The sequence below is a fragment of the Serinus canaria genome, chromosome Z, assembly GCF_022539315.1.
Source record: "Serinus canaria isolate serCan28SL12 chromosome Z, serCan2020, whole genome shotgun sequence".
In the NCBI taxonomy this organism is placed as follows: domain Eukaryota; kingdom Metazoa; phylum Chordata; class Aves; order Passeriformes; family Fringillidae; genus Serinus; species Serinus canaria.
Window position 1 is genome coordinate 66,223,762 of NC_066343.1, and position 27,839 is coordinate 66,251,600.

A 27,839-nucleotide genomic window follows, 5' to 3' on the forward strand; every position below is an offset into this window, starting at 1 on the left:
ACAGCCTGATGGGGCACACTGGGGTACCCCCTGTCCCCACCTGGGCCAGGCGCTGCTGGCTCTCTGGGTCACCAGGCTTGGCCACTGCTTTTCGGGCCTCCTCAATGAGGTTGTTGGCTTTGTCCATGACATCACTGGCACACTCCAGCATGGCACTCTGTGCCTGTGGGTCGGAGGTGTTGGCTGCCACACCACGGGCAGCCTGGCTGAGTGAGCGCAGGGCTTGGGCCACTTCCCGGGCAGCAATTCCTGGGGGGATGGAGAGGTCAATGCCTGTCAGCTCAGTGCCCCATCCCCCAGCCCTGTTGTGGAGGCCAGTACCTGTGTAGTTCTCATTGCCCTGGGCCACCTCTCCCAAGAGGTGAGCGATGGCAGAGCTGACAGCTTTGGTACTGTTCCCCAGGTCCTGGGCACACTTCTCCATCTGCAGGGGGCCAAGTTGAGATGTGGTGGTGAGCTGCACCTGTGGCAACTCCACTGCCCCAGAGTCCTCCCTGAGCCACCCTTCCCTGCACCCTCACCGTCTCTCCTGGAAGAGGCTTGAGCTTGCCATCACGGGCAGCTGCCTTGGCTTCCTGCAAGTCCCTCTCCAGGCTCTGCACCAGACCCAGTGCAGAGTCTATCTCCAGGGGTCCACACGCCTCCTGAGCCTGTGACAGAGCAGAAGAGAAAGTGAGCAGGTGACCACTGAGCCCAGCTGGCTGTGGCAGAGACCAGAACCTGCCACCAGGCTGTCTCCACCATTCCCCACCACTCTGCACAGCTGGTGTCTCACTGCAGGATGGGACTCAGCTGGTGTCTCACTGCAGCATGAAACTCAGCCTCTCACCTTCTGGGCTGCTGTGCGGAGCTCAGCCAGAGCTGCTGCCAAGTTTTTGGCACACTGGCTGAGCTGCATAGCAGAGGCTTGGTCCGTTATGGTGGGGACAGTGGCCTTGGCTGCAGCTACCATCTTCCCACCGGGCTGTTGGGCCAGAAAAAAAAGCAGTGAGAAGGGAACAAACAGGCAGCATCTCAGCTGCCTATGTGCAGAAGATTTCCCAGTGTCTTAAAAGGGACAGGCACAGTAGGAAAGCTGTAATGCCAAAGGGAGGCATGGGAGGCTCTGGGCAGCATGGGTACCTGCAGGAAGTTCTGGCTGGCAGCAATGAGAGCCAGCTGGGCGCTGGGGCTGTCTGGCTGTGACTGGCTTCCTCTCACACCTTGCACCAGCATCGGGATCTGCTCTGCCACCACCTGCCAGAGAATAGGGTCACTGAAGAGGATCACATATGGATTCAACCCAGAACCAGTGATTGAAAGACCAGCTCCTACAGGACCTAAGTCAGGACCCCAGGGTCCAGTCTGACCACTGTGGTGGAGCAGGAAGCACCAGCATAGCTAACAGGAGATGAGACAGGGAGAGAGAGCACAGGAGATGCCGGGATCAGGCCCAGGCCCTTACCTTGCAGCTCTGCACCAGCTGCTGCTGAGCAGCAGGGTTCTTGTTGGAGGAGGAGGCATGCTGTGCAGCGGCGATGGTCTGCGTGGCCGAGGCGGCGGCTTGCTTGGCTGCATGCTAGCACAGGGAGGCACAGGTTAACATTGGCAGTCTGTATTGAGCCTCCCCACCATGATCAGGGCCCAGATTCCTCAAGCAACTTCTCCTTTGCCTACTCCTGAGGCACCCGAGCATCTCCAGCACCCCAAAACAACACAGTGCACACAAGGGAAGGGAGATCTCTCCGTGATGCAGCATGGACACTGTACTTGAAAAGGACTTTACCCCTCTGGAAAGAGGAGTTGTATGGGGGCTCCTGGACAGACCTTGCTCACTCACTGTGCTTGCTTGCCCTTTGCAGATCCTTGCCCAGCATCTCACCTCCAGCTTGTGCACAAGCTTCTTCTTGATGGCGTTCTGGGCTGCAGCATTGGTTGCCATGCGGAGCCCTTCTGCGGCCTCACGCAGCCGCTGCTGCTGCTCCTCACTGTCTGGGTGGGCTGCAGCTCCCTGGAGAAAACAGGAAACCCATCACATCTCTCAGGGACCATGGAGTCCCTTTTTCCTCCTGGAGCAGCATGTCTGCTCTGGCCCCCATAAGACAGCCCTGTTTATGGTACTTGGGAGATGTTCACAGCCTCTCTGGAAGAGTCCAGCAGCAGAAGCAGTAACAGCTTTTCCGCTACCATGCACAGCTTCCTGAAGCTCCTTCAAAGGAGGAGCCCACACCACAGGTCCCTGGCTCAATGCAAGACCTTGCTCAGGGAACTGCTGCTCAACCAGAGGCTCTCATCCCCTACCCAGCATTGAACCAATAGCATTGGGCAGGGCTTGGGCCAAAGCCAGCATCCACCCTTCCCCACACACTGACCTTTGCAGCCTCCACCATCTTGGCAGTGGCATCAGCCAGGATCTTGGCTGCACTCAGAAGCTTGCGTGAATTCTCCAGGTCTGTCTCTCCCTCAGCGTCAGCTTTGATGGCATTGACAAGGTCAGAGGTGGCCTGGGCCAGAATGCGAGCCTGACGCACCATTTCCCCTGGAATAGAATGGAAGTGTGGCCTGTTAGCAAGTCCCAAGGGCTCTCTGATACCTCCCTATCCATTGTGCTGTTCCCTGGGTGTCTCACTCTCACCTGCATCACCCATGGAGCTGAATATATTCTCAGTGACGTTGAGGATGGTGTCAGTGGCCTGGTCGTAGCGCCCGATGGGCTGCCCACCCAAGGCATGTTGCTTGATGTGCTGCAGCAGGTCGTTCAGGGCCTGGGTGACAGCAGTGGCTGCCACCCCTACCTGCTTCAGGAGCTGGTCATCACTGGTGGCTGCCTTAGAGGCCTCCACACAGCCCTCAGCTGATTTGGCCACCAATTTGCCAGCCTCGATCAGCTGCTCCTGGCAAACTGGGGAGCTAATTGTAGGAGCCACAACCTAAAAGGAAGAACAAAGGCTGGGCAGCAAGCATGGTATGCTCCGTGGAGGAGCCATCCCAAAATTCTGCTCCTTCAAAGAGGATCATCATTGCTTGGGCACAGTGGCATGGCCTCCAAGAAGAGGTGGCCCACACTTCCTGTGCCAGATTCCCAATGTCCCGCCTTAGGACATGTGGTCCTGGCACACCCAGGACCCCGCTGCAAAGCTGCTCCCCAGCCAGGCGAAGCTCACACCTATGCTGAGGCAGGGGTTAACCTTGCTGCTTACCTTGGTGCAGGCCACCAGCTGGGAGGTGGAGAGGGCACACTGGGTGGCTGCTGCGATCACCTGTGTCTGCAGTGCGGCATCCTCTGTTTTCTGAGCCACATTCTTGGCTTTGAGCACCAGTGCAGCAGCAGCATTGGCCACCGCCTTCGCCAGCTGCATAAGCATGTCCTGGGAGGGGACAGAAAGGGTCAATGAGGCAGCCATGGCAGTGGGAGCAGCCACAGCCATCTGCAAGGCTCTCGTGAAATATTCATATGGGAAATGTGAGCCTGTGGGGCCCTGTCATACACTGTCCCAGCACCAGCAGCACTGAATAGCTGGAAAGGCTGGCAACACCTTGATCCCATCTCCACTGTGTTCCACAGCTGGCAGTGAGGCTGAACCCTGGCCCTGAGCTGCAGCCTGCACTGCCATGAACACCACCCACAGGAGCTTGGGCAATGCTCAGCATCACTGCAATACTCACCCCCCAGACAACCACCTGTCCCATATTGTACCACAGCAAGAACCTGCTGCAAGGCACTGCTGGTACTTCCTGGATTTGATTTGGTTTGCAAACATTTGAACACAGTGAAAAGATGACAAACCCTTCTGGCCAAACAGCAGGCACAAGGCAGCCTTGGTACACCCACACCATGGGCAGCTGCCAAAAAGAGCCAAGTGGGAGATGCTGCCATGCTGGCTACCTGTATTGCCAGTATGCCAGCTATTTTTATTTTGAATTCTAACTTGTTGGTTGATAAGCTAGAATACATCTCTGCTGTTATTCCCAAAGCTAAAAGAGAGGTGTGACAAGGCAACCAGCCTCCTCTCTCCTGGGTGGCAGGTACACAAGTGGTGCCAGGAGGCAACAAGCAGGGACCAGCACACAGTAAACTGCTTTCCTGCAGGGCACCAGATATAACAGCAGGCTGCAGGCTCCAGGATTAGCCCCTGAGGCACACTGCTGGTGAAAACAGGTAGTGCCACCCCTAAACAGCAAAAATCCTGGTAGGCAGGGCAGGGCTCTCTGCCTACTGCAGCTGCCAACCTCCTGCTGTGTGTATGATTACAGCAAGCAGCGCTGCACCCACAACAAGTAAGCCTTTGGACACCAAACCAGAGGAGTCACAGCATCCCCTCGCCTCCTGCAAGCCAAGACTACTCCAACTGCGATCCATCACCTTCTGCGACAGGAGGAAAGACTGGAGAGTGCATGCATCTAGTTAAAGAGTCCCCAGACCACTGCATCTGAGCCCATCAAAGGAAGTACGTACACTCGGGTCTGACAACTGTGAGGCAGAACATCCTGCTGCTTGACTGCAATTTGTCTTCCAGGTCCAAAATCTGACCTTTGGGGATATTCTATCCTGGCACTGCTGCATGGCCAAATATGGCTTTCTGCCCTGCTCCTAACTTTTCTGCTCCCCTTTGACACCTTTCAAGGCATCTACTCAGTTGAATCTGTGTGGCTGCAATGAACAGAAACCCCTTCTTTCTGGAGTATTTTGGTGTATAATATGTCTGGATTGTCCTCCCCAGCACAGTGCTACCTCCTTTGTGCTGGCAGGAGCATGCATGGGAAAGCAAGCCAGCTGGCAGTCAGTTCATCTAAAAAAAACTGCCATGCAAGGCTCCACCCATACCGTCTCTCTGATGGGGGCAGGCAGGCAGCTCCCACAGGCAGGGAGCAGCAGGCAGGAACTGAGGTGGCTGCAAAGGGTGATTTCTAGAGCAGCACTTGCTCCAGCAGCAACCCGAGTGCATGGACTTCTGAGATCCAACCACCAGAGAAGCATAATTTCGCAAGAGCCCTTCTCCAAAGATTTCAGATTATAGTTCCCAGAGGAGCCCCCTTCACACTGGAGATGGCACGGACCACCACACCAAGCCAGGCCTGTTTTACCGTCTTTGGTTCAGAGGAAGGCAGGATCCAAGCACACCGGTTTTCTGGGATCTACATAGAATCCACAAGATAAGAGTTGTTATATCACTCTAGAGACAGAGATGGGCAATGGTCTGTCCCCTCCCTCACAAAGTCACCACTGGGCACCGGCGAATGTTCAGCTTGGACTCCTCCTGTGAGGTCCTGTGCAAAGGCCAATAGCTTTATGGAGTGGCTGTCCTTGGTTGCTGGTGGGTGCACTCACCTGGAAGCGGGGGTCAGTGTCACTCTCCCCTATCTGCTGCAGCAGCTCCCCGCTGGTTTGCCCCACCAGGCCAGCAGCCTGCAGGAGATTCTGGCGAGGCTGCAAGGAACAAGGCAAAACCAACACAAAGCTCATGAGCAAGCCTTAAAACTTCACTCAGTGGTTTCCCTCGGCTTCCCCCTTCCTATCAGTCCCAGGGCCTGCCCAGCTCCCCACCTCAGCACTGGCAGGCTGTGCTGTTTTCAGCAGGTCTGAGACGGCGCTTGCCAGGTTCTTGGCTGCCTGCAGAAGCTGCCGCCCGTTCCCTCCCTCGTCCTCCATCAGTGCAGCCAGCAGCTTCACACCCTTAGACATCTCCGTCAGGTTGGAAGAAATGGTGGTGACGGCACAGCCCACAGCGGTGTAGTCTGTGTCTGCTGGATCCCCTGCACAGGGAAGACAGGAGTCAGGATAAGATGTGCTCCAAGTGATGCACCAAGAGCATCCCCACACCTGTCACTGATGTGGTTTTCCTTTCAGGGAGCAGAAGGAGTCTTTCAGCCAGACAAGGGAGACCAAGCATTTTACTGAACTGGGGCATCCCTCTACTCCAGCTCTCCAAATACCTGCAGTGAGGTTGACGACTGAGGCCGTGCCAGCAGTTATGGCATCCACTTGGGAGTGGATCTCATGCTTTGACTCATCCATCTTGTTTTTGCGCCAAGCTTTTGATGCCTGAGTGGGGAGAACAGGATGAGGAGAAGGTGGTAGAAGTGGTGGGCAGCTTCACACATGCTTACATAGAGAAATGCAAGGAAGAGGATATAAAGAAAAGAGTGAGAAGACCTGTAACCACCCAAATTCTTTAGTCCAACCTGACCAAACAACATGACCAAGTGTCCCCTCCATGTCTGCCCACAAAGTGGGACACAATCCCATCTCTTTTCAGGCAACAGGTCTTCCCAGGAGCTGCTAACACTTCTTCTGGGAATGTGGCCAGCCTCACCCAGCCCAGCCTTCAGCAGGGTCCACCTCAGCACCCCACCTTCACCCAGCACTCACAGCATCCTGCCCGAGAGGTGGCAAGGTCTCAAAGTCGTCCAGCGTGGCCTGGGCTGCATGCACAGCCTGCATACTGGAGTTGATAGTGCCGGTCAGGGCTTGCTGGGCTGAGGTCTGCAACACAGAGACAGAAAGAGTGAGATATGCCAAAGGCTTGGAATCTAGGATTACATATTTGGCTCAAATGCTCCCCTGCAATGTGCTGCTGATGGCATCGCTCTAGGTAGGTCTCCACAAAGTGGGGTGCACCTACAAAAAGTGAGTTTCCCCTCTGCAACTCCCATTGGAAAATGCCTCATCCCACCATGGTTACAACAAAGTCTCAGAGCTAAGTGTCTCTCGGGGAGTGGGGAGAAGATGCTGTGAGATGCCACAAGGCTTTCACAGCAAGTGCCCACAACAGGTTGCATGGGGCAAAAGAAATTGGCCTCCTTGTGGCCTTCTCCAAGTGCTCCTCCAGCTGCACAGAAGTTGGGGGCATCAAAACATGGCATTGGATTCTGCTGCAAACCACAGACCTAGTGGGGTGGTCCAGTCACTACCTGAAATGAGAGGCTGCAGTCCCTAGCCAGACTAAAACGCTGGGTTGTAGCTCAAGTTTGCAGAGAAGGTGCAGGAGGACACCCGCTCAGCCAGGCCAGCAACCACACAAAACCAGTGGCACAAGACCCCTGCTCTTCACAGCAAGACAATTCTTGCTCATGGACCCAAACAGATTGGTCTACACAAGCCTGACAGTCACCTCTTAGAGTTTGTGCCCTATGGTGCCACAAGAGCTTACCAGCGGAGGCATGTGCCCTCGGTGCATCTGGCCACTGGTGATTTGCAGCTGAGGCTGTGGCATCGTGCCCACCTGGAAGTTTTCTGGCCCTCCAGCCCCTGTCCGCATGATGGCTGGCAGGGCCACTGAGCCCAGCTCTGCCTTGCCTACACGGTTAAACTGCTGCTGCACGACTGTTGACCTGAAATGGGGAGGAATACAAGGTAAAGGAATGCCCACAGCGTGGCACCAGGCTCTGTGGGCGTGGCAGCTCCTCCTCCTTGCTGTGCTGCAAGCTTCGCTGGAGCACACTCTCCATTCAACTTGTGTTTGGCAGCTGCCTTGCTCCTGGAAGACTTACTTCTTTGGAGACACAGAGTCTTCCAGCATGGTGGACTCCTCATCACCCTCCAGTCCAAAGTGATCTTTGCTCTTTTTCTGCAACGGGAAAGAGAACATGATACCCCCAAGCCCTCCCCTTCTCCTGCAGCCCAGACACCATACCAGAGTCACTGGGTCCCCCTGCCCTGCCTCCAGCTTTCCCAACAGTACCGTCTGCTAACAGCTGCTTGGAGGCAGCTGGAAGGCACATTCTGTATGCCTCTCTGGAGAGGGGCTATCAGTGCCCTTCTCAGCACAGCCTTACCTTTTTGAGGATGATATCTATGTAGCCAGCAATCAGCTGGGCAATCTGTTCCCCTTCTGTTGTCTGCACTGAGTAGTAACCATCCTGGTAATCTCCAAAATCCTGCAACAGTAGGGCACAGAGTAGCACGGGAGCAGGGCACTGGCAGCCATCCTGAGCCCCTCTGGTATGCCCTAAGCACCCAAGCACCAGCCTTCAAAGCAAGTGCTGGGAGAGGCACCAGAGGAGGGCAAGGCTGTGCCACCATGGAGCAGAGAGAGGGGCTGGAGTGAGAGCAGCCCCCCTGCAGGGGTACCAGCAGGAAGGAGGCATGGGAGACCAGTGCTGGTCCCTACCAGGGTGAAGCTCTTGGGTGAGGCTGCCCAACGCTTGATGTTGGTCAGGCTCCACTCCTGAATCACTTCCTTGGTCTTCTCATCCACGCGCATCACGCACTCCTTGGTGATCCCCAGCAGCCGCGGCACCAGCTTGTTCTTCCCCTTCATCTTCTCCTGTAGGCCATAACAGAAGGTCGGTGGCTATCCCCAGGATGGATCCACAGGGGCAGAGATATCTGAGGTCTGCCATAGCTACCAAGACACCCACAAGGCCACACTTTCTAGTGGTGACAATCACACATAGTTTGACAAAGAGAAAAAGCATGAACCAAGGAGTAGGAAGACAGTACACAGGGAAATGCAACAGGGGAGATGCAAAAAAACCTGGAGCAACACAGGTTGAGGGGAAGCAGCTGGAGACACAACAGATGGATGCTGAATAAGCAGAATTTTGGTGAGTCTGAAGTGGGACCAGGGGGGCTGCTGCTGTACCTTGACCAAGAAGAAGGAGACCCCATAGGTCTTGAGGGAACGGGCAAGTTTCACATAGCGAACTTTGGCTTCGATCTCACTCATGTTCCCACAGCTCTTGTGGGCCTGCAACAGCAAACATAGAACATTGCATCAGATCCATAGTCCTGCCTTGATACTATTGCACAGGTCTTCCAAGCTCTCCCCACCCCACCAGCATCCCCTGCACTAGCTCTGATCTCTGAGACCTCAGGAGATGCCTTGTCTGCCCACCTACAGCTCCTGCTCCTGTTTCTCACCCACCAGACTGGTGTGTGCTGCCTCCTCAGAGAGGAGGGCCTCAACCTTTAGTGAGAAGGAACAAAAAGTCAGATCTCAACCTCCCCACTGCACATACCATGAAGATCTTGCGTTCTCCTTTCTGCTTGACGTACTCCTTGGGCAGGAAATCCTTGAGCCTGCCAACAGACAGCCAAGTGAGTTGTTAGCAGCAGAGCCCAAAGCCAGTGTCTGTCCTTGACTATGAACAAGTCCGACTGAAAGCTGCAAACAAGCCCCTGCCAGGGCATAAGCTGAAGTTTTTGGAAGCAGTAAGAATGTGGGAGAGATTGCAGCAGCTATGAAAGCTGTCCTTGGAGTTCCCCTAGTTAAGAGTGGGGTAAAGGTGCTGATAATGCAGCCCTTTGTGTGGCATCAAGGCAGGCCAGGGGGTGGGCTGGGGCCACCCCCACAGCAGCTGACTGCATGTCCCTATAGGGCTGACAGAGGATGGGGAGCTGGCAGCTCTCATAGCTGGTGTGGATCCCTATGCTCGGGCACTGGCTGTGGGGAGGAGACGGGTTGCACGAGGGGCACCCAAACCCCTAGAGCCCCACAAGGCAGTGTGGCACTGGGTGCTGCCAAGCTGCCCCAGCTGCCTCAAGGGAAGCCCAGGAGTCCCTCAGGACACTCACTCCAGAAAGCCTGGCTTGTGCTTCTGCTCGTTGTATGGCCCAAACTGGATCTGGCACTGGTGGCCAGCAAACTCACAGGCTTTGTCAAATGAGACAGGGTGGGAACCGTTCAGAATGTCGTCACGAGCCTGTTTGGGAACAGAAGACACCAATGTGGGCTGGGCAGCCACGCAGCCCTGTCACTGCTCACCTCCATATCAATCACGACATGTTTTACAGACTTAAAAGAAGTGGCTCTGAAAAACAGGCAAATGTAGGACCAGGCTGTTCCCTACAGGCATCAAACCTGGGAGAGGAACAGCAGCAGGATTTCAGGATGGTTCCTACCAGACAGAGCTAACTGGGATTCCCTGGTGAGCTCTGGAGTACACAGAGGACAGAACTGGGATTGCCAGTGTTGGCTCTTACCCAGGACATAACTGGGTATCCCAAAGTACCTCCCCATCATGGCCCTGACAAAACCTTCAGCAACCAGACTTGTCAGGGCTGGCAGAAGGAAGTGGAACCAGGTGTTCCTGGAAGTTGTACCTGCACATAGAGCAGGTTGAGCTGCACAGGATCTCTCGAGTCCACGTTCTGATCAGAGTAGAAGAACTTGCGCCGCAGCAGCAGTGTTTCATTGTCATCTATGCCTTGTTCACGCAGGGTCCGGCCGTGATCCAGCCAGTTCACTGCAGACAATGCCAGGGTGTGAGCAGGGACAGGCATCAAGGCAAGGCTGGTCCTGGCCCTGGGGCTGCTCATGCCAAGTGAGAAATGGATGTCTGCCTGATGCATCCCAGCTCTCACCCATCTGCCCTGAGCCCCCAGGCAGGAGATATTCTAGGAAGTGTGGACACATGTTCCTTCATCCACATGTTTCTCTCCACACCCTCTTCCCCTCAGAGGGGTCCCTGCTCCTCTCCCCCAAGGCTGTTGGCACAGGCTGACCTTACTCCCAGCACACCCAGGCACCTACACTCATCATCTGTGTGCAACTTCTGTTTGAGCTTTTCCATCTTCTTCTCATCTCGCAGCAAGGTCTTGTCCTTCTTGAGAGTGCCAGTAACCTCCTCCTTCTTCTCTTCCATGATCTCCCGTACAAGTGAGTACTCATCATAGTTGGTGATGCCTGCAGGAGAGCAGAGAACCAAACTCAGAAGGACTGTTCTGCCAAACACAGAGCATGGAGCAATGCAGGGTTGCAGAGCAGTGTCCCCTCACTAGTGTCACGCACCCCTCAGATACCCTGCCGCCAGGCCATCTGCCACAGAGCTGCTGCTGCTCCCCCAGAAGCCTGTCAGATTCTGCCATTCTTTCCCCCCGCCCTTCTTCACCCCTGACACTGTCCTCTCCTCACCAATACGGGCACATATTGTCATGAGCATGTCCGTGACAGTTTTGGAGTCATCCACCAGCACCGTTTTCACTGTCCCATCCAGCATGCGGATCTTCAGGGGCCGCTGCTTCTTCTTGTACTCCATGGTATCCTGCAGGCACAGCAGAGCACAGCTACCAGCAGCGGCACCAGTGCAGGGCACCCACACCCCACTGTCAGGGCAACAGTTCCCCCCTGCCCGATGCAATAGTGGCAGTGACAGGGCGTGCTGCAGGGCATAATGCAAGGCAGCACAGCAGGCAACCACACCACCTCCACGCTGTGAGCAAGACATCCAACCACAGAGCGAAGGATGCAGCTGGAAGGATGTGGGATGGATACTTACCCCATTGCGAAGCATGTAGTAGTCCAGAGCCTTCCCAGCCTCCAGCCAGATCCCCTTCTTTGGGTCTTCATCCGAGAGGAAGAGCCCAAAATCATTGGCTGAAAAACAGGTACAGTCTCTAACAGGGTAATCCTGAGCAGCATAGGGCCACCACAATGCCACTCTGTGCCCAGGGATATGCACTGGTGCAACCTAGTGTGTGAAGCACAGCATCCCTGTGAAGACCGGAGCCCAAACCCAATGACAAACAAAGCTGGCACGCAAGCTCTGAGGTTTCACTACAGTTATCTATGGAAAAAATCATCTGCAACATGCCTACGCAACGTTGAACTTGGAACTGACAGACACAACAGAAGGAAGAGCTTGCAGTTGTGACAGACAGCTCTCTGAAATCTTCACTGCAACGTGTAGTAATAGCGAAAGCAAGTAGTAGTGAAAGTAAGGTAGTAAAATGCTGGGGGATCACCAGGAAGGGTGCTGAGAACTGGTCTATGAAATCTAGGCAATCCACACTTCTGAGCAGGGTGGTGGGATCTCTCTGGTGGTAGTGTCTGCATCTTCTCAGGACACAATATAGTTTGAAAAGATACAGAGAGACAACTTGAATGGAAACTAGAGAAGCTAGGACTCCCTTTTTTTGCAGAAGAAGTGGCTGAATGAGAATGGGCTCAGGGTTTACAAGGTCTCAGAGGTAGTGAGTAAATATAAATCACCAAATCCTGCTCCCTCATGGTGGGGTGCCTGGTGAGAGAGCTGCTGCTGGAGCCTGACCAGTGGTTCACCAGCTCAGACTCACAGGGATAGGCCCGTTTTTATGTAGCAAGAGGCCAGGACCACGCCTGGCTTTGCCCTGGAAAGGTCCTTCTCCACCTCTGCAACAATCCTGTGCCGCAGGCTGTCTTGGTTGGCTATGTTTATAACTCGTCATCTTGTTGGCAGCTCTCTTTGGGGAGGGACAAATTCCTGAGCCGCCCTGCGCCTGCCTAGCTAACAGTGCTGTTAGGATCCTACTAAACAGGGAGCAAAAAAAAAAATCACGAAAGCTTGCCATTTTATTTTTGAAGTAAAAAAAGAATAAAAAACCCCAAACTGTTTTCAAAGCAAATTCCAAGAGGATAAATCCAAAGCACTGAAAACTGAGCAGCTTGCCCCAGATCCACGGGTTGGGCGGGGAGAGGCACTTCCTGAGACAGAGCAAGAAACTTACACCAAAGCTCCCCCAGCCCAAAGGTGACAAAAAACCAGGGCAGTTCAAAAAAGGAGCCTGAGTGCCTGTGTGTAAGGAGAGCAAAGAGAATTAAAAGCTGCAGGGAACATGTAGGAAAAGAAAGGCTGTGAGCAACTGAAAAGGAACGCAGGAATAAGAAGTTCCCTTTAAGGCCTTCCCCTTGCTGCTTTTTTTATAAACAGGCTGGCTCACACCCAGGAGCAGGAAATGCAATGCTCCTTCCAACACCACTATAGCCCTGCATATCCAAAGACATCCAGTCCCTTGCTGAAGCCTGAAAGCCATAGTCTGCTGGACTGCTGACCAGCCGGGCATGGTGTGAGAAGGCATTTCCTTTCAACCTCAAGGAATGTGCCGCTCCCAGATGTCGCTGCACTCCCCCTCCTCTTCCCACGACTCTTGACATCCACTTTGCTGTCTCTCCTCCATGGCACAGCCGCTTTTGGGGGTTGCAGGGACTCAGGAGAACCCCTGAGACAGCGTCCCAGAGCTCCCACCCCCCCATCCACGATGGGACAGGCCACATCCGTGTCGGTGTGAGTCACATCATGAGCTCATGAGCCATAAGGTAAATTGTGAGCCTAACAGCAGCAAGAAAATACTGGAGCTAAGGCAGTCTAGAAAGGTAATGGAGCACCAGCAGGGGTCTGTCAGAGAGCTGCCAGCGGAAGACAGACCCAGTGGAGATTATACATAGCCCAAGAAAAGAAAAATTAACTCAAATGGTTTATTAATGTTTGCTATGACCCCTGCAACTGTTTAAACCCACACAGCCCTAGCTAGTGGCGATGAATGTAAATAGGACAGAAGAGCAGAGACAGAAAGGGCAGCGGACTCAAATTGCTTAAAGAGTTATTTCACTTACAAATGTGGTTTTCTAACTTCTAAACACACAAACGTTCTTTCTGGGGTGTTGAAGAGGCAGTCTGAGAAACTCAGACCCTCACATCAACTGGGCAAGAGGACTTGGAGCCTGCTCCCCCCACCCCATCACTTCTCTGGCAAAGTCCCAGAGAGGCACAGACAGAAAAGGGAGATGAGTGAAATGCCAGGAGCTAAGCCAAGGCAGCCCTGGCAAGGCAGCCAGTCCCACCATGGACTTACACTGTCCTATCTGTGCCTCAGGCACCCGCTCACGGATCATCCGGCAGGCATCATACACCATGGTGGAGGGCTCAAACTGCATCGTCTTCACCACGTTGCCGATGCTGATCTTCAGCGAGAGGGCAACCATGGTGGCGGCTGGGCTGTCCCCACTCCTGCGTCACCTGCTGGAGGAGACAGACGGGTGAGCTTTCACTGCTGACCCCACCAGTGTGCAGTGTGCTTGCTCCTTCCTCATTCAGCAGCACCTGAAAGCCAGGATTTAGCTTCCAGTGCAAGCAAGGGCTGCAGCCTATGCCGGCGAGCCAGTCAGAGGTCCCACCTTCCAGACCCTGGGACCTGAGACCAGCACTAAGGTCCTAAAGACAATTTTACTTGCTTGTGGGAATGACAGAAGCTGGTACCCAACAAAGATACTGCCAGGGAGAGGAAGTGAGCAGAGGGAGCACGCTAGATAAGCTGTGAGAGCATGATGGAAGGCGTTATAATTAAACCTGCCATGACACAGAAGCCACAAGAGGAAAACCAAGCTTTGACCCAGAGTTGACAGGACCCTGCCCCAGCTATCAGGATCCCTCATGTTACCAGCAGACAGTGCTGAATTGACAGCCTGAGCACAGAGGGACGGAAAAGCCTGAAGCTGCACAGGGAGGCAAGATAAGGGCACCCAGGCATTGAATTCACACATTAAATGCAATTACCTGGGAAAACCACCACTCACACCCAAGGTGTGCTCATGAGATCAGGGTCTATGGCAGCAGATATCACACCAACCTAGGCCACAGGACAATGCACAGGAGGGCAAGGGACCACCTGTGACAGGTCTCACTGCATGGGCATACAAGAGCCACACCATGCCATCTGAAAAAGGACTCAAGCAGGGTCCAGCTTGAAGGATCAGCTTCATAGAACAGAATCACAGAATCATCGGGGTTGGAAGATTACCCAGTCCAACCACCCACACAGAACTACCACAGTAACCCCTAAATCACTAGATCATATCACCCAGCACCAGATCCAGATGCCTCTTAAACACCCCCAGGGATGGTGACTCCACCAGCTCCCTGGGCAACCTATTTCAATGCCTCATCACCTTAACAGTAACTTTTTTTTTTCTGATATCTAATCTGAACATTCCCCATTTCAACTAAAGGCTATTTCCTCTTGTCCTCTTACTGCAGGCATGGCAGAAGAGACTGGCCCCCATCTCACTACAACCTCCTTTCAGGTAGTTGCAGAGTTCAGGTTTAAAGGATTGTGTAGAGCAGCTTCAGAGCAAGCATCCCTCAACAGAGCTCCAACACACCAGAGCTTTAGTAACACCTAATTGGAACTGCAATATCTGTATTGCAGAATAAAAGCTGAAAGAAGTAACACAAGTAAAAGGAAGTCATACGTAAGTGCCCCACTTGCCTGATGCAGCATGTAAGAGCCCTTCCCTTCAGATCTACCCACTGTCAGACAGTTTTCAGTGCTTTCCCAGGTTGCCAAACACCTCGGAGTCCTTCCCAAGTCCTTTGCTCCTGCCCCACTGCTCCATGCCCTTCTCAGAATTCCCTGTCCCTGTCTGGCCCCAACCCGATGCTCTCCAGCAGTGACATGCCTTTTCCCTTCCCTGAGTGCTGCTCATACAGAGCGAGTCCCCTGTTCTGCTGACCCAGGCTGCCTTGTCCTTAAACTTCAGTGATGGGAGGATGCAAACGTACTGGTGGGATGCATTTCTGCTTATTCTCTTTTAGAATAATTTGCTCCTAACAGACTTCCTATTATGGCTGTCAGGGAAAGCTGATCTTGCATCCTCAGCCTGGCCTAGGAAGGTTCCTGGGTAAAATGTGCTGGCAGCCTTCCTCGCAGTGCAGCAGCTCTTGGTGAGTCTGTGCATCCCTGCCCGGCACTGCCAGCTCCAGTCCCCCTGGAAGGGGGTACACCAGCAGCAGGCTGCTCTCAAACACAGATCTGAGCAGCCTAGGGGCAGGCTCCCAGTCCAGTTTTGGCCAGGAGCAAGTCAGAGGGCAGGGGCCCTGCTCCTGCAGAGCCATAAAGCCATGCTGGTGGTGCAGGGTGGGAGGCAGGGACCAAGGAGCGTGCCGCCTCCGCCAGCACATGGAGCAGCTCCAGCTCTGCATTCCTGAGCCGTTCTGCAATGTTTCTGCGGAGGCCCGTGGCCCCCACTGTCTACACTGCTGAGGAATGAAATGCACTTCAGCTCCGGAGCGACAGAGCCCATCGGCAGAGAGAAGGAGGTGGCAGAGGCACCTGCCCGTGCCATTGCCATCTATCCGGAAGCACTAGCAAAGCTGTGGACGAGGAACACTCTGTCATGGAAAGGGTTTTCCAAGTATTTTATATGCAGGGAAGGCTGCTGCGGTCACCAGGCCAACTTCTCTACATCTAAAAATATTCTCAAGTTGTGCATAAAGCTGCTTTCCATCCCTCTGCAGGAAAAGGAGAACATGCCACTGACAAGACAAGGTCAGAGACCACGGAGGAAGGAGTGGAGGCCGTCGGACAGTAGAGAGGAACTGAGAGGAGCCAGGACATCTGCCACTAGTTCTGCATCCTCTTCTTGCCCTCACAAAGCCACCCAAAACCAGGCACTGGACCAGAGGCACCCTTAGCACACCCTTCACAGGGGTCACTGTACTTCCCAAGACCCCACAAGAAGATGACTGCTCAAGCCTTCCCACTCCCAAACACAAAAAAATTACAGAGCTCAGCAGGGAAGATGCTGATGACATCAAGGAAAACCTCAGAGAAAAGGGAGATGGTTCACTTCAATTTCCATATTCTATGGAAAAAGCCAAGGGTCTAGCAGCTGAACTTTGCTGACAGCAGTGTCTAGAGAAGAAACATTCTCTGCTACAAAAGGACACCTTCTCAAACTGGGGTGAAGTTGGTCAGCAAAACATGGCAACTAATCACACAAGATTTGCAAATCTGCTGCCCGGTGCGAGGGAATCAATGCAGGGCTTGGCCCCTACAGATCTCTCCCCTCCATGAAACATGTAGAGAGAGAAAAGCTGGACTGGATATAACAAATGAGACAGCGTGGGAGCCTGGCACTGCAAACCAGAAAAAAAAAGGACAGTGAAACTCAAGCTGTCCCCCTAGAAAGAAGGAAAACAAAAAACCCAAACAAACCAAGTCTCGATGAACACACACCAAATTTTTGCTGGCTCACCTCCAGAGAAAGCAAACCCATTCTCAGGCAAACCTATTCTCAATCACGTTGTCAGTATGCAAAAACAGATAAGGCACCATAGCAGCCGGATGAACACACTTCTGCATTTTATAGCAAGTTGTGTGCAACCCTTTTTGAACCATGGGCATGCTTCTGAGCCAATCTCGAGATGATGAGGGGGAGGGGTTAACCTTGATGGGGTCCCACTACTTCCCCCAGGAGCTGCTGCGGCTTCCTCCATCTCACCCCACACAAGGTGAGCAAAACCAAGACAGTGGAGGAGGCCTCCAGGCTCTGCCTGAGGTCAGGGTCAGTGCAGGCAGGACTATGGGCAGACAGGACCTCTGTGGCCCAAGGAACCACCATGTCATTGCTGGGGACCACTGATGAGTTTTTAGTCCCATGATGGAATTACTGTATTTTTGTCGGAGGAGTTCACTGCTGCAGTAACGGTTACGTGGAAGCGTTTGTATCTTAGAAGACAAAAAAATCAAACAAAATTCAAATGCGGACAGCTGGAACACTTGTGATGAGTTTCCAGAACAAGCTACAAATCTTCAGATGCAACAGTTCTGCTATTTTTATTACTCTCTTAAGGGATACTCCAAAAGAGGTTTTGTAATGGGGTTTGTGTTTTCCTTCTTTTTTTGTGGCAATACCAAATTTCACCTGGGAAAGGCCCCACTGCAGACTCCCCCTGGACTGGGAGCTGGATGCAGGAAGCTTTGTCAGTTGTAAATCACCCCAGTGCTGGGGTTTTACACAGGCACAGCCCAGTCAGTACAGCCACTGGCACTGCAAAGAAGATACCAGGCCACCAAAACACAATGTCTGCAGCACTGGCTTGGCCAGCACATCAGCATCTGCACTCCAGCAGCGTTAACAGGTTCAAAAATTAAGCCAATAATAAGTCAGACTAGGCTCTGGCTGGGTTCTTCAGTGCAGCCACAGCAGGCACTGAAGTAGACAGGGCTCAGCCCTGCACCAATGGGAAGGCTGAGCCAGCAGCCCCAGCTGGTTTAGTGTCACACGCTGCTGAGACTGTTCAGCCCAGTTCCTCTTTCCCAGCTGCATGTCCACGTCAGATGGGAGGACAGCTTCTTCCAGCTGAGGCCGAGCTTGCTTGTGGGGAGCATGAGTGGCTGTCAAAGCCAGACACGGCGCCCCTGTGACCACTCTGCTGTTACCCATGGCTAGGACAGGAGCATCCTCTCACTCCTGCAGGGAGGGCAGCCCTGCTCTACATGGGAAATGGGCAGGGGCCAGGCAGCTGGGCTGGAGGATCGCAGCCGCAGCCTGCCTGCCTGCCCACATGCACTGAGCTGAAGCAGTTCCAGCTATTGACTGCCAACATTTCGCACACATCTCACATCCTGTCTGCTCCTGCTGGGCATCCCTTGACCTCCAAAGGAATGGAGCACAAATCATGGCACCTCTAGACTGCCCATGATGAAGGCAAGCATGGGGACCAGTGGGACTCCAGCGGCAGCCTTTCCTGTATTCTTAGCAAGCTGGCCCTCTAGCACAGGACCTCAAGAGCAGGGGTTGAGGTGCAGTGGATGCTGTCATGACCTCTGGAAAGCACTAGGTGCCCTGATCCAGGCTTCCCACAACAAGCAACTTGCCCAGCACTGTGTTGCTGGACAGGCAGAAAGGTGAAAGAAAGAAGAGAGCATGGCTGCATTTTGGGGTCGTTTCACCCAGCAGCGAGCAAAGCTCAGTTCCGAAAAGAAGGGCACCCCACAGGACCCTCTTCCCCTTTCCCCAGCCTTCCCACTCCCCCTTCTCTAAATCTAATGAGATGTGTCACTTTGGAAAGCACCAGATTCCTGCCACTGCCATTCAGCAAGGAAATGGAGTGCTTGACTGGTGCTTCCCATACACCATCACAGATTCACTTAGCACTTGGGCTCTTTCACCCTATGACCCAGGGAGACGCAGGTGGTCTGAAGCCTTCACTGGGCAACTCACAGGTTTTGGCAAAACTAAAGATCCCAAAAATATGTGCCCTCCCCTTCTCAGCAGCGAGGCTCGGAGAGAGAGAAGGGAGTAAACAATTATCGCTACCAAATATGGGTCTAACAGCCAGCGATGAAGCCACGGCAGAAGCATGTAGACATCCTGCCGGCAGATTCAAAGGGATGGGGAATTTGCAGGAGCTGGGGCAGGATCCGGCAGGGAACAGGCAGAGGATGGGGCAGCGTCTCCCCCAGCTTGGTTAGCTGCTTCGGCCGGGACATGGTGGGGACCCGTGCCTTCCCCGCTTGGGGCCAGTCGCAGCCTGCATGGGAATCACCCCAGCGCCCCATCCCGGGGCCTATGGCCAGCTGTGTGCCGGGTGGGACTGTTGCAGTGACCTCCCTGGCTTCGGTATGGCCATGGGAAGCGCTGCGCCCTCGTGTCCCCACCCAAAACCACGCAGCAGGACACAGACACCCTTGCCACTCGCTTTTCCCCACGTCCCGGCAGGGTGAGCGGGGTGCCGGGGGAAAAGCTGCGCCTGGCCTGCCCTCAAGTCCCCACGGTCCACGGACCGTCGGACACGGCCAGGATCGTCCAGTTCGGTCCCCAGGGACCCCCGAGGTGAGGATGCTGGCCCGGGCCTCGCAACGGTGGACTCCAGGCCCCAGCCGGGTGAGGCAGGGCAAGGGCAGGGCCGGGGATAACGTGGCCATGGATAACGTGGCCGCGCCAGCCCGTGCTGCTCCGGAGCCTCCGGTGGGCGTCGGTGCTCGGGTGGCGCCGGCCCCAGGGGCGATCTGGGCATGCCACAGTGAACCCCGGAAGCCCTCGGGTCACCGCAGCCCCGCGGACAAGCCCCGGCTGGAGCAGGGAAACCCCAGTAACCGGAAAGCTGCTTCCTCCCTGCCTCCCCGCCATTTACCGGGCGGGGTGCAGGGCAGGGTCCCCGGGACATCCGTTTCCGGCAGCCCCCCGAGAGCAAGGGCGCTGCCAGTCCGCAGGACCCCACTCTGCAGCCCCCCCTCCCCGGTTACCGGGACACCGTGTGTCCTCCGTCCCCCGTCCCCGTACCTTTGCGCGGGCAGGAGCAGCGCGGCGGCCCCGCGACGCTGAGGGGAGCTGAGCGGGCGGCACCGCCCGCTTCCCGCCCCCCCGCTGCGCATGCGCCAGAACACGGCGCGCCGCCGGGTGACACGGCAGGGCCGCGCACGGTGTCCCAGGGCTGCGCTCCCCCCGGGCACGGCGCCGTGGGCATCCCGCTCCCACAGACAGCGCTGCTCTGTGCCCGCGCAGCCCGACCCGACGCCCCGGGGCTGGGCACGTTCCGCACCCGCGCAGCGTGGCCGTGCTACACCCGCTGCTCACACCCCCGGGCGCCCACCCACCCCAGGACACCCCCGGGGCCCCGAATGACCCTGGACCCACCGCCCTCCCCTCTACCCGTCTCTCCTATCCCCTCCTCTACCCTCCTTTCCCCGCCCGCCCCGCGCTCCCGCGGCCCGCGCGCGCTCCCGCCGTCCACACATTCCCCCCCCTTCCCCCTCCCCTCACGACCACTCCCCCAACCAATGAGAGACCGGGGCGTCAGCCCGGGAGGGGCAGGGGCGGTGCGCGCAGGGCCCGCCGGGAGGCCGGGTGACGTCACCGCGGTGCGTTGGGAGCGGCGAGGCTGAGGTGAGGGGCGGGCGAGCGCCGGGCTCGACCGGGGCTGGGGGCTCCGCTGCTAGGAGGATCCAGGAGGTCCGGGGAACAGGGGATCCGGGTCCGGCCCACGGCCGGGGCTGAGACGGGCTGCTTGGTTCTCCCCGGGTGGGTGTCCCGGCCCCTGCGCTCCGGTCACCCTTCCTTCTGCCGCACCTGCTCCTCTTGTTCCTGTCCTGGCCCTGGTGTCTACCCGGCGCACACTCCCTGGGAGGAAACTGCTCCGAGTCTGTGGAAGCCATGGGGCCTGACATTGCCCGGATTTGCCCAGATGCTCTTCCTCTTGTTGCTGAGCTTTCTGCTGACAGCTCTCCCTTCAATCAGCTGTCGCAGCTGCCCTGGCTGGGGACTGCCCTGACCCTCTGGTTTTGGGTGGTGTTTCAGGTGGTTTTGGTGGTATTCTATTTTTTCTGGGTTTTTTTTTTTTTTTTTTTTTTTCAGACCGTGGCAATTGACAGCTAGATGTGAAAGCTTAGCAGTGCTGATGGAGAGGTGCGATGGATGCCTGCGCTCTGACAGCCTGAGCGGTGCCTCGGCTCAGGCATCGCCCACCAGCCGGCCGGGCTGATCCCGGTGAGAGCCATGCGAGGCCTAATCTCCTCAGGGACCGAGGCTCCTGGGCCATGTGTTGTCAGGACGTAACAGCAGCAGCCCGAGCTGGGACCAGACAAAGCTAAAGCTGCCACAGCCACACAGGTGCCCAAGTGCCAGGCAGCGTTTGGCTGCAAGTCCCTCACTGCCCTCCGAGTACCTGTGGCGTCTCCAGCCACTGAGCTCTGCTGCTCTCCTGCTGCCGAGTCCTGACGTCCCTGGCAGCAGGAACAGCTCTCCAGATCACTCCTCAGGGCTTGACAGACTCTTTACCAGTGTCTGATCTCTACAGCGAGGTAAGGAATGTTTTACTTTCAGCCTAAAGGTATATTGTGTGCTAGTGATGTTTATATATATCCATCTACTTATTTATTACAATATCCACTTATTTATTACAGGTATGGTAATTAGTATAGCGTTTGACAGCTGTCTGAATTGCTAAGTCATCATTTAGGTCTGTCAAATCACTCATTAATTACTGTTCAATGATCACTTAATCACTATTTGATTGCCATTTAATTTTTGTTCAGTCATCGACTACTTAGAATTTGAATCCCTTTAGTTAAAACCTCAGCAATGACTGTTCTTAATATTCGTGGGACAGAAAGTTCTCCCTGCTGGCTGCAGACCAGGGGGTTATGGCACCTTCAGGTTTCTGTGGAACAGCAGAACCTTGCATGCTCTCCACACCATTAAGTCTGGGATTGTTTCACTTTTCCTCTCCTTCCTGCAGCTTTTATGCTCTGGGTGGAGCGTGGCTCCGGTGGCTGGATCCCAATAATCTTGTGGGGAAAATTCTGTATTGTTGTCACTGGTGGTGCTATAATAGTCTGGCTGGAGAAGTACGTGTGAACTGGCCTTCCCTGCTGTTGACATTGCATGGGGGGATACTTTGTCTGTAGGGTCTGAGGGACACTTAAAGCAAGGCTGGTGTCTCCTGTTGTGCCTGTGCTCACTTTGGGTGTCGTGCTCAGATGTCGTGCCCAAAGGAACTGGATGCCCTGGCAGATGGGGATCTGCTTGACTTTCTTCTGAAGGATGATGCTCCCTGCCCTGAAATCCCAGGGGAGCAGAATAGTCTGCTGGAAGACTGGGGCCTGCCAATGCCTGAGGTGAAGTTTTTGTGAGGCATTGCTGATGAGCTGAGGTTTAGGAGGTTTGTCTCCCTGCTGAGTAAAAGCTGTTCCTCTGCAGCTTCTGGACAAGGAGATGGATGACTTCATCAGCTCACTGCTGAACCCTTTAGAAGATGAACCAGACAGGCTCAGTTATTTGCCTGCCAGCAATGACAGCAGCATTTCTGAGGATCAGCATCTGTCCCGTTGCCTTGGTAGCAATTTTGCCAGCCGAGACATTGTGCAAGTTGATCATAACTACTCCCTTCACCAGGACTGGCCTGCACTGGAAGGTGTGAGGTCTGACATGACAGAAGGAGATGTTACCATTGAGCTAGGTGAGTGATGTATATGGACTCTTTCTACCCTGGCTGCAGGCAAAAGAAAAAAAAAGCAGTCCCATACTGGTTTGTTTTGGTGGGTGTCAGACAGAGATGGAGAGAGCCAAGAGTAGAGGCTTTCTGCTGTTGTAAAATTGCTATTTCATGCCACTCAAAGCTGGCTGGTCAGGTGCTGCCTCACTGAGGCCCAGCATTTGACTTGTCTTTCCTTCCCCAGGGGCATGGGTAGGTTTGGAAGGCACAAGCGAGGCACTGGAACAGAGCACCACTTCCCCCATTGCTGTTGCTGTGGAAGATGAGCCCCAGCTGGTGCCTGGAGCCATGGTACAGGTACTGAGTCCCATGCCTGTGGACCCCAGCCTTTGCTTCTCACATCTCTCCTTCTCTTCTGACTTGGCTCCTATGAGGGAAAGCATGACATTACTTTTGGAGAGCTGATTCCAGTTCTTTGTGTTTTCTGCATGCCCTCGCTGGCCCAGGCTGGACTCCCTGTATTATGCGTTCTCAGTAGGCTTATTTTTGCTGTTTTCTAGTCTGACTTACCAGAGCTGGTCCTGACAGAGGAGGAGAAGCAGCTTCTGGAGAAAGAAGGTGTTACATTACCAACCTGTCTGCCACTGACCAAAGTGAGTCCTCCCTAGAACCAATTAGACCACCTGAATCAGGTAGTGTAGGGGTTTGAAACTGCAGGACAGTGCCTTGATGAGAATATTGCTGTCCAGGTGCTGCATTCAGGGCAGCGTTCATCTGGGCTTGGTATCCTTTTACTTCTTTCAAGTCCAGAGCGTTGTCCATGGGCACAGCAGCTTCTGGCTGCTGTCAGTCTCCCTGCTAATGTCTGTTTGCAGGAGGCAGTTACAACACAGGTGCCTCCAGCTATTTTTTCTGGCTTGCCTAGTGGCTTGTGGTCTGTGTGCTTTTCATTTTCCTTAGGTACGCCTTACTTTTGCCAAGTCATGGAAGCTGCTGTCTGCATCAGCAGGCCAGGGATTGCCTTGCAGTTTATTCAGTGGTGTGGGAAGGACAGAGGACATGAGCATTAGGGCTGGGCACTGATATGTGAGGGTGGTGTGAGAGGGTGGGATTGCCAGCACCCTGGGATTGCTGTTAATGAGATGGTCTTGCAGGCTGAGGAGCGAGTTCTGAGGAAAGTGCGTCGTAAGATTCGGAACAAGCAGGCAGCTCAGGATAGTCGTCGCCGGAGGAAGATCTATGTGGATGGCCTGGAAAACAGGTATGGTCACACAGCAGTGTCATCCAACACTGAAGGGACCCGTATGTTTTTTTAGGGATCCGTGGCAGAGCGATGATGGCACTAAATTGTCATTTCAGTCAGAATCTCATTTTCCTATCATGTTACAATTAGTGTAGCAGAGGATTTGTGATTAGAGTAGTGCAGATTTTCTACTAGCAGAATCAATATAGTACAGCCTATAACCAATGTAATACAGGATCTATCATATAACTTAACTTAAAATTTCTAAATCACCTGCATTCTAATACATCTTAACTTACAATTTCTAGTCACCCAGGCCCTCTGGAGATTGGATCAGATCTTAATAGATGGTTCTGTGTATTAATATAATGATCATAACATAGATTCAAAAATGATACAAATAGTACAAGTCTCTCCCTCAATCATGGCAGGAAGCAGGCAATGGTAGATGTGTCCTTGAGCAGAGGAGTCCTGAGCTGTTCAGCAGAAATTCTACTCCCAAGGTGCCCTTAGGACTTTCTAATTGCTTGATTTTGTGGACAGTGCACTCTGTGCTGTTGTGCTTCCCTGCTCTGTGATAGGGCTGTCAGCAACACAGAGCTGGCTGTGTGCCTGCAACCTTCAAGACTGGTAAGGGAAGGGCCTGGTGCCCAGGGACTTTCAGGCTGGCAGGGAGAGGAAGAAGAAATCTGTTTGTTTTGGTACTTGGTGCACAGGACCTTCAGTGCCCGATAACAAGGGGAAGGGAATGAATACATGACTTTGTGGGTCACAGAATGGCTGCCCCCCACCTGCATTGCCTTAGTTGTGCTTACCACATTGCCAGGTCTGGGATCAGGGGGTGCCTGTCACAAGCTGCTATGCTGTTTGGCTGTTGGGCTTCTGTCACCCTGAGCAAAAAGTGAGACTGGCCCTGTGGGGCAAGAGCTTCCTGCAGAGGGTTCAGAATATCAGGGTGAAGCCTGTCTGGTGCTCTTGTGTTTGCAGATGGCCCAGAGCTTTCTCTGTTCAGGACAGGTAGCTGACCTGCAAGGACGAATGTGTTTTCCAGGTCAGGCTAGTTAGTAATACAGCCTGATGTCACAGATCTGCAGGACTGCTGTGCTGCTAGGAGTGAGAGTGCAGAGGGGTTAATCGTCTGCTTCTCTGTAGGACTGGCAGGGCTTCATTCCTCCCCATATCTGGTATGAGGTGGCCTCCCTGGGCTTTGCTGCACATGACACCAGGTGGACCCCAGGACCAATTTTATCTGCCCCAGCCACCCAGAGGTGGTGACTGATGTGATGTTGACCAGCAAAATCTCTCTGTTTTTCCCCCACACCTCTCATCCTTCCTGGGAAGGGTGGCAGCCTGCACAGCTGAAAATCATGAACTGGAGAAGAAGGTGCAGCAACTGCAGAAGCAGAACATGTGAGTTTGTCTTGTTGGGTTTGGCAGAAGAAGTGGTGGGGAAGGCTGTTCCTGTTCTCAGGACTGTGGTCTGTCCCTGGCTGCAGAGGGTGGAGGGAAGTGTGCAGGTGTAGGCTCACCTGCTGTGCTAACTTGCATTTTGTGCTCTGCTGCAGGTCACTGCTCAGGCAGTTGCAGAAACTGCGGGCCTTGGTGAGACGGTCTGCCCCTAAAACTGCCAGAAGAAAAACCTTCACCATGGTAAGTGGCTTCAGCCCCAGTGTCTGTGTAGGAGTCCCTGCTGTCCTCACAAGCTTGGGAGAGAGGGATTTATTGCATTTAGTGATGCCTGTCCATCTCCTTTGCTGAGATTGTGCTGATCTTTCTGTTTCCAGATCCTGGTTCTGTCCTTCTGTCTCGTCCTGTCTCCCAGCATCCGCTTGCCCGGGAGCGTAGAGCCACAGCAGGAGCTCAAGGGTGAGTGCCCAGGTTGGGGCTGAGGTGTGCCTCCAGGTGAAGTGCTGTCCTTCAGAGCACAGTGCTTTCCCCAGAGACAGCCTGAACTCTGGGGTGCTTCCAACTCAGCATCCCCTTGCCTGGGGTGACCACTAGGTTTGTCTTGCTGTCTGGCCCCAGCTCTGGACTCTTCCTTAGGCCTGTTGCAGAGGCCTGCCTGAAAGCAGGGCCCTGTGCCAGGGACGGTGCAAGGACAGGAGAATTCCAGTCCCTCTTGGAGCACAAACTGTGCTTGTGCCTGGCAGCTGTGCAGCATCCTCTCCCCGCCTCCCCTGGGAAAAGGAAGTCCTGGTTAAACAGTTTGTCCTCTCTCCTGGGCTCTCTGGTGGCTCCATGCTCAGCACAGGAGGGTGGGAGGCTGGAAATAACAGGGTTGGCTCTCCCTCTCTTACAGTGCTGTCACGGCAGATCCGCGAGTTTCCAAACCAGGGAGCACCTGATGTGCAGCACGATACTGAACTGGAGGGCTTCAGCCCAGAGCCTGGAGACTCCTTGCTGTCAGGCAACCTCAGTCAGTCATGGGAAGAGGGGCAGAGTCCACTTAGCTCCAGTCCTGGATCTTTCAACAGCAACTCATCCTCTGACCCTCCAGCAGCAGCAGGCTCCAAGCCAGGCCCGCCCCAGAGTGGCCCTTTGCCAGCAGCAGTGCTGGTGCCATGGAAATCCAAGGGTCAGGAGTGGGTGGAACACCCTGACAGAGTTCTTATCCAGCAGCACCATGCCAATGAGATGTGACCAGTGCTGCATCCTGCTCCTTGGGATGATACTGGGCATCCTGTGGAGCAGGGACAGATCTGCACTAACAGATTATCTATCCAAGCAGTTTCTTCTGAATACTCTTCTCATTGCCAGTGACTCAGAGAGTTTACCAGGGAGGAATAGATCTGACATTTTTTATCAGACTCCATCTGAGGTGAGACAGGAAATTCTGAGAATTTCACTGTGGCTGCTGATGTGGCTTGCAGCCCAGAGTGCACCTTGTGGCTTGTGGGGATCTGCTGTGGAAGGGAGAGTGGAGGCAGTCAGACTGAGGTGCCAGTACTTGGTCTGACTGAATGCAGCTGGCAGTGGAGGCTGCTGCCCTTCTTCTTCACTGCCCAGCTGGAGATAAACAGGTGCTTCTTAGTCTGTGTTGTGGCCCCAAACATATGTTCCATGTCAGTGCCCCTTAATCCTGCAGTGCTGCCTGATTTCTAGGTGTGAGGGAGCAATCTGACTATCAGTGCTCTCACAGGAGTGTCCTGCCTGCTGCTGCGACAGACCCAGCATGTCGCCTGTTCCTGCTAGCTTTTGAGCCATGGCCACAGCTCCTAGCCTGGCTAGAGGAGGTAATGTTGAGTCCTTCCTGAGCCATGTGTGCTGTTTGCCTACCATAAGGGCTGAGTCTTTCATCTCCTGCAGGCTTTTGGGCTTCAGGGAGCAGGCATGCCTTGAGCCAAACTGCTGAGGCAGCATGTTCAGAGAGCAGCAGAGCTGCTTGCTCTTCTGGAGGCTTTCCTGGCCACAGGACAGTTTAAAGCCATGTCCTTGTGTGCCCAAGCCTTGCTGTGCTGGCTGGTGACGCAGTCAGTGGTTCTGGGTTGAACAGAAACACTTTGAGCTGGTGAGCAGTGTCTTTGCCAGAGGGCAGCTTAGTGGTACCTGTAGAGCTCTCCTTGTCCTACTGCAGGACATTCCATAGAGTCATATAGAATGGTTTGGATTTGAAGGGGCCTCTAAAGGTCATCTAGTCCAGTTCTCCTTGCAATGAGCAGGGATAGCTTCAAATTGGATCAGAATAATAATGAATAGCTTCCTTATCGATAGAGTCTAAATAAATATTAATGGTGTGTAACTGTGTCCTCTCTGGTTGTTTTGGCAAGGTGCTGGACTGCTGGGGGCTGTACCTGGGGCTGGGAGGCTTGTGGGAGAAACCGTCTTGGAGCAGTGCAGGGGAAGTCTATGTGGCTGCAGCTCTGCACAGGGGCTTGGTGAGGCACAGCGCAGGTTTGCAGGGCTGCTGCTTTGCTCTCACCCTGCTTCAAGGGTGCAAAAGCACTCTTGGAGGAAAGTGTATGTGGTGAGCAGCCAGCGCCCACCATGCACACACAAGCCCCCAGCACTGCGGAAGCGAGCAGCTTCCCCCGGAGGAAGCGCGAGGAGCCAGTGTCAGCCCCCACCACTGCTTTCGTAATGGGAGCTGCACAATCGCAGGAAGTGGAGCAGAGCCAGGGTGCTGCAACAGCCACCGGGTGGGCCTTGCCTGCTGTGGGGTTGCTAAATTCAGGATTTTCCCTGCATCTGGTTGGGGTCACTG

The 27,839-nt window shown here is 54.3% G+C and overlaps 2 protein-coding genes across 6 annotated transcripts in view; one reads left to right on the forward strand and one right to left on the reverse strand.

Annotated features, from left to right (window-relative positions):
* The window catches only part of TLN1 (talin 1), a 35,045-nt gene extending 15,214 nt beyond the window's left edge, over positions 1 to 19,831 (reverse strand). The window contains exons 1-28 of one of the 3 annotated variants that reach the window (XM_050986736.1): positions 19,746 to 19,831; positions 13,532 to 13,695; positions 11,200 to 11,297; positions 10,836 to 10,965; positions 10,455 to 10,607; positions 10,025 to 10,167; positions 9,497 to 9,624; positions 8,941 to 9,001; positions 8,565 to 8,669; positions 8,091 to 8,246; positions 7,756 to 7,857; positions 7,471 to 7,547; positions 7,131 to 7,311; positions 6,350 to 6,463; positions 5,914 to 6,022; positions 5,525 to 5,733; positions 5,309 to 5,407; positions 5,065 to 5,115; positions 3,180 to 3,347; positions 2,615 to 2,909; positions 2,352 to 2,518; positions 1,862 to 1,990; positions 1,445 to 1,558; positions 1,123 to 1,236; positions 830 to 964; positions 522 to 650; positions 322 to 424; positions 41 to 249 (exon numbers count right to left, since the gene is read on the reverse strand). In XM_050986736.1, coding sequence (XP_050842693.1) covers positions 41 to 249; positions 322 to 424; positions 522 to 650; positions 830 to 964; positions 1,123 to 1,236; positions 1,445 to 1,558; positions 1,862 to 1,990; positions 2,352 to 2,518; positions 2,615 to 2,909; positions 3,180 to 3,347; positions 5,065 to 5,115; positions 5,309 to 5,407; positions 5,525 to 5,733; positions 5,914 to 6,022; positions 6,350 to 6,463; positions 7,131 to 7,311; positions 7,471 to 7,547; positions 7,756 to 7,857; positions 8,091 to 8,246; positions 8,565 to 8,669; positions 8,941 to 9,001; positions 9,497 to 9,624; positions 10,025 to 10,167; positions 10,455 to 10,607; positions 10,836 to 10,965; positions 11,200 to 11,297; positions 13,532 to 13,661 — 3,609 coding nt within the window. In that variant the 5' untranslated portion in view covers positions 13,662 to 13,695; positions 19,746 to 19,831. Of the gene's footprint in view, positions 1 to 40; positions 250 to 321; positions 425 to 521; positions 651 to 829; positions 965 to 1,122; positions 1,237 to 1,444; positions 1,559 to 1,861; positions 1,991 to 2,351; positions 2,519 to 2,614; positions 2,910 to 3,179; positions 3,348 to 5,064; positions 5,116 to 5,308; positions 5,408 to 5,524; positions 5,734 to 5,913; positions 6,023 to 6,349; positions 6,464 to 7,130; positions 7,312 to 7,470; positions 7,548 to 7,755; positions 7,858 to 8,090; positions 8,247 to 8,564; positions 8,670 to 8,940; positions 9,002 to 9,496; positions 9,625 to 10,024; positions 10,168 to 10,454; positions 10,608 to 10,835; positions 10,966 to 11,199; positions 11,298 to 13,531; positions 13,699 to 19,745 lie in introns of all 3 variants that reach the window. The other 2 variants (XM_050986735.1, XM_050986737.1) reach the window with 2 other exon arrangements.
* A 417-nt stretch (positions 19,832 to 20,248) lies between these two features.
* CREB3 (cAMP responsive element binding protein 3) lies at positions 20,249 to 27,377 on the forward strand. 3 transcript variants are annotated; one of them, XM_030237241.2, is made up of 11 exons: positions 20,249 to 20,348; positions 20,817 to 21,262; positions 21,941 to 22,078; positions 22,161 to 22,419; positions 22,640 to 22,752; positions 22,956 to 23,048; positions 23,550 to 23,656; positions 24,980 to 25,048; positions 25,204 to 25,288; positions 25,423 to 25,504; positions 25,938 to 27,377. In XM_030237241.2, exons 3-11 carry the CDS (start codon positions 21,941 to 21,943, stop codon positions 26,276 to 26,278), a joined length of 1,287 nt encoding a protein of 428 aa, XP_030093101.1. In that variant the 5' UTR covers positions 20,249 to 20,348; positions 20,817 to 21,262; the 3' UTR covers positions 26,279 to 27,377. The 3 variants fall into 3 exon arrangements, with proteins under 3 accessions (XP_030093101.1, XP_009096176.1, XP_050843134.1); XM_009097928.4 differs by having other exon boundaries at positions 20,301 to 20,483; XM_050987177.1 differs by lacking the exon at positions 21,941 to 22,078 and having other exon boundaries at positions 20,301 to 20,483.
* Positions 27,378 to 27,839: the final 462 nt, after the last annotated feature.

Excerpts from the sequence above, each read along its gene's own strand:
- CREB3 (XM_030237241.2), top strand. The coding sequence starts at position 21,941 with ATGTCGTGCCCAAAGGAACTGGATGCCCTGGCAGATGGGGATCTGCTT. Across the intron at positions 22,079-22,160 it reads GGGGCCTGCCAATGCCTGAG|CTTCTGGACAAGGAGATGGA; the intron begins GTGAAGTTTTTG and ends GTTCCTCTGCAG. Across the intron at positions 25,049-25,203 it reads CAACTGCAGAAGCAGAACAT|GTCACTGCTCAGGCAGTTGC; the intron begins GTGAGTTTGTCT and ends GCTCTGCTGCAG.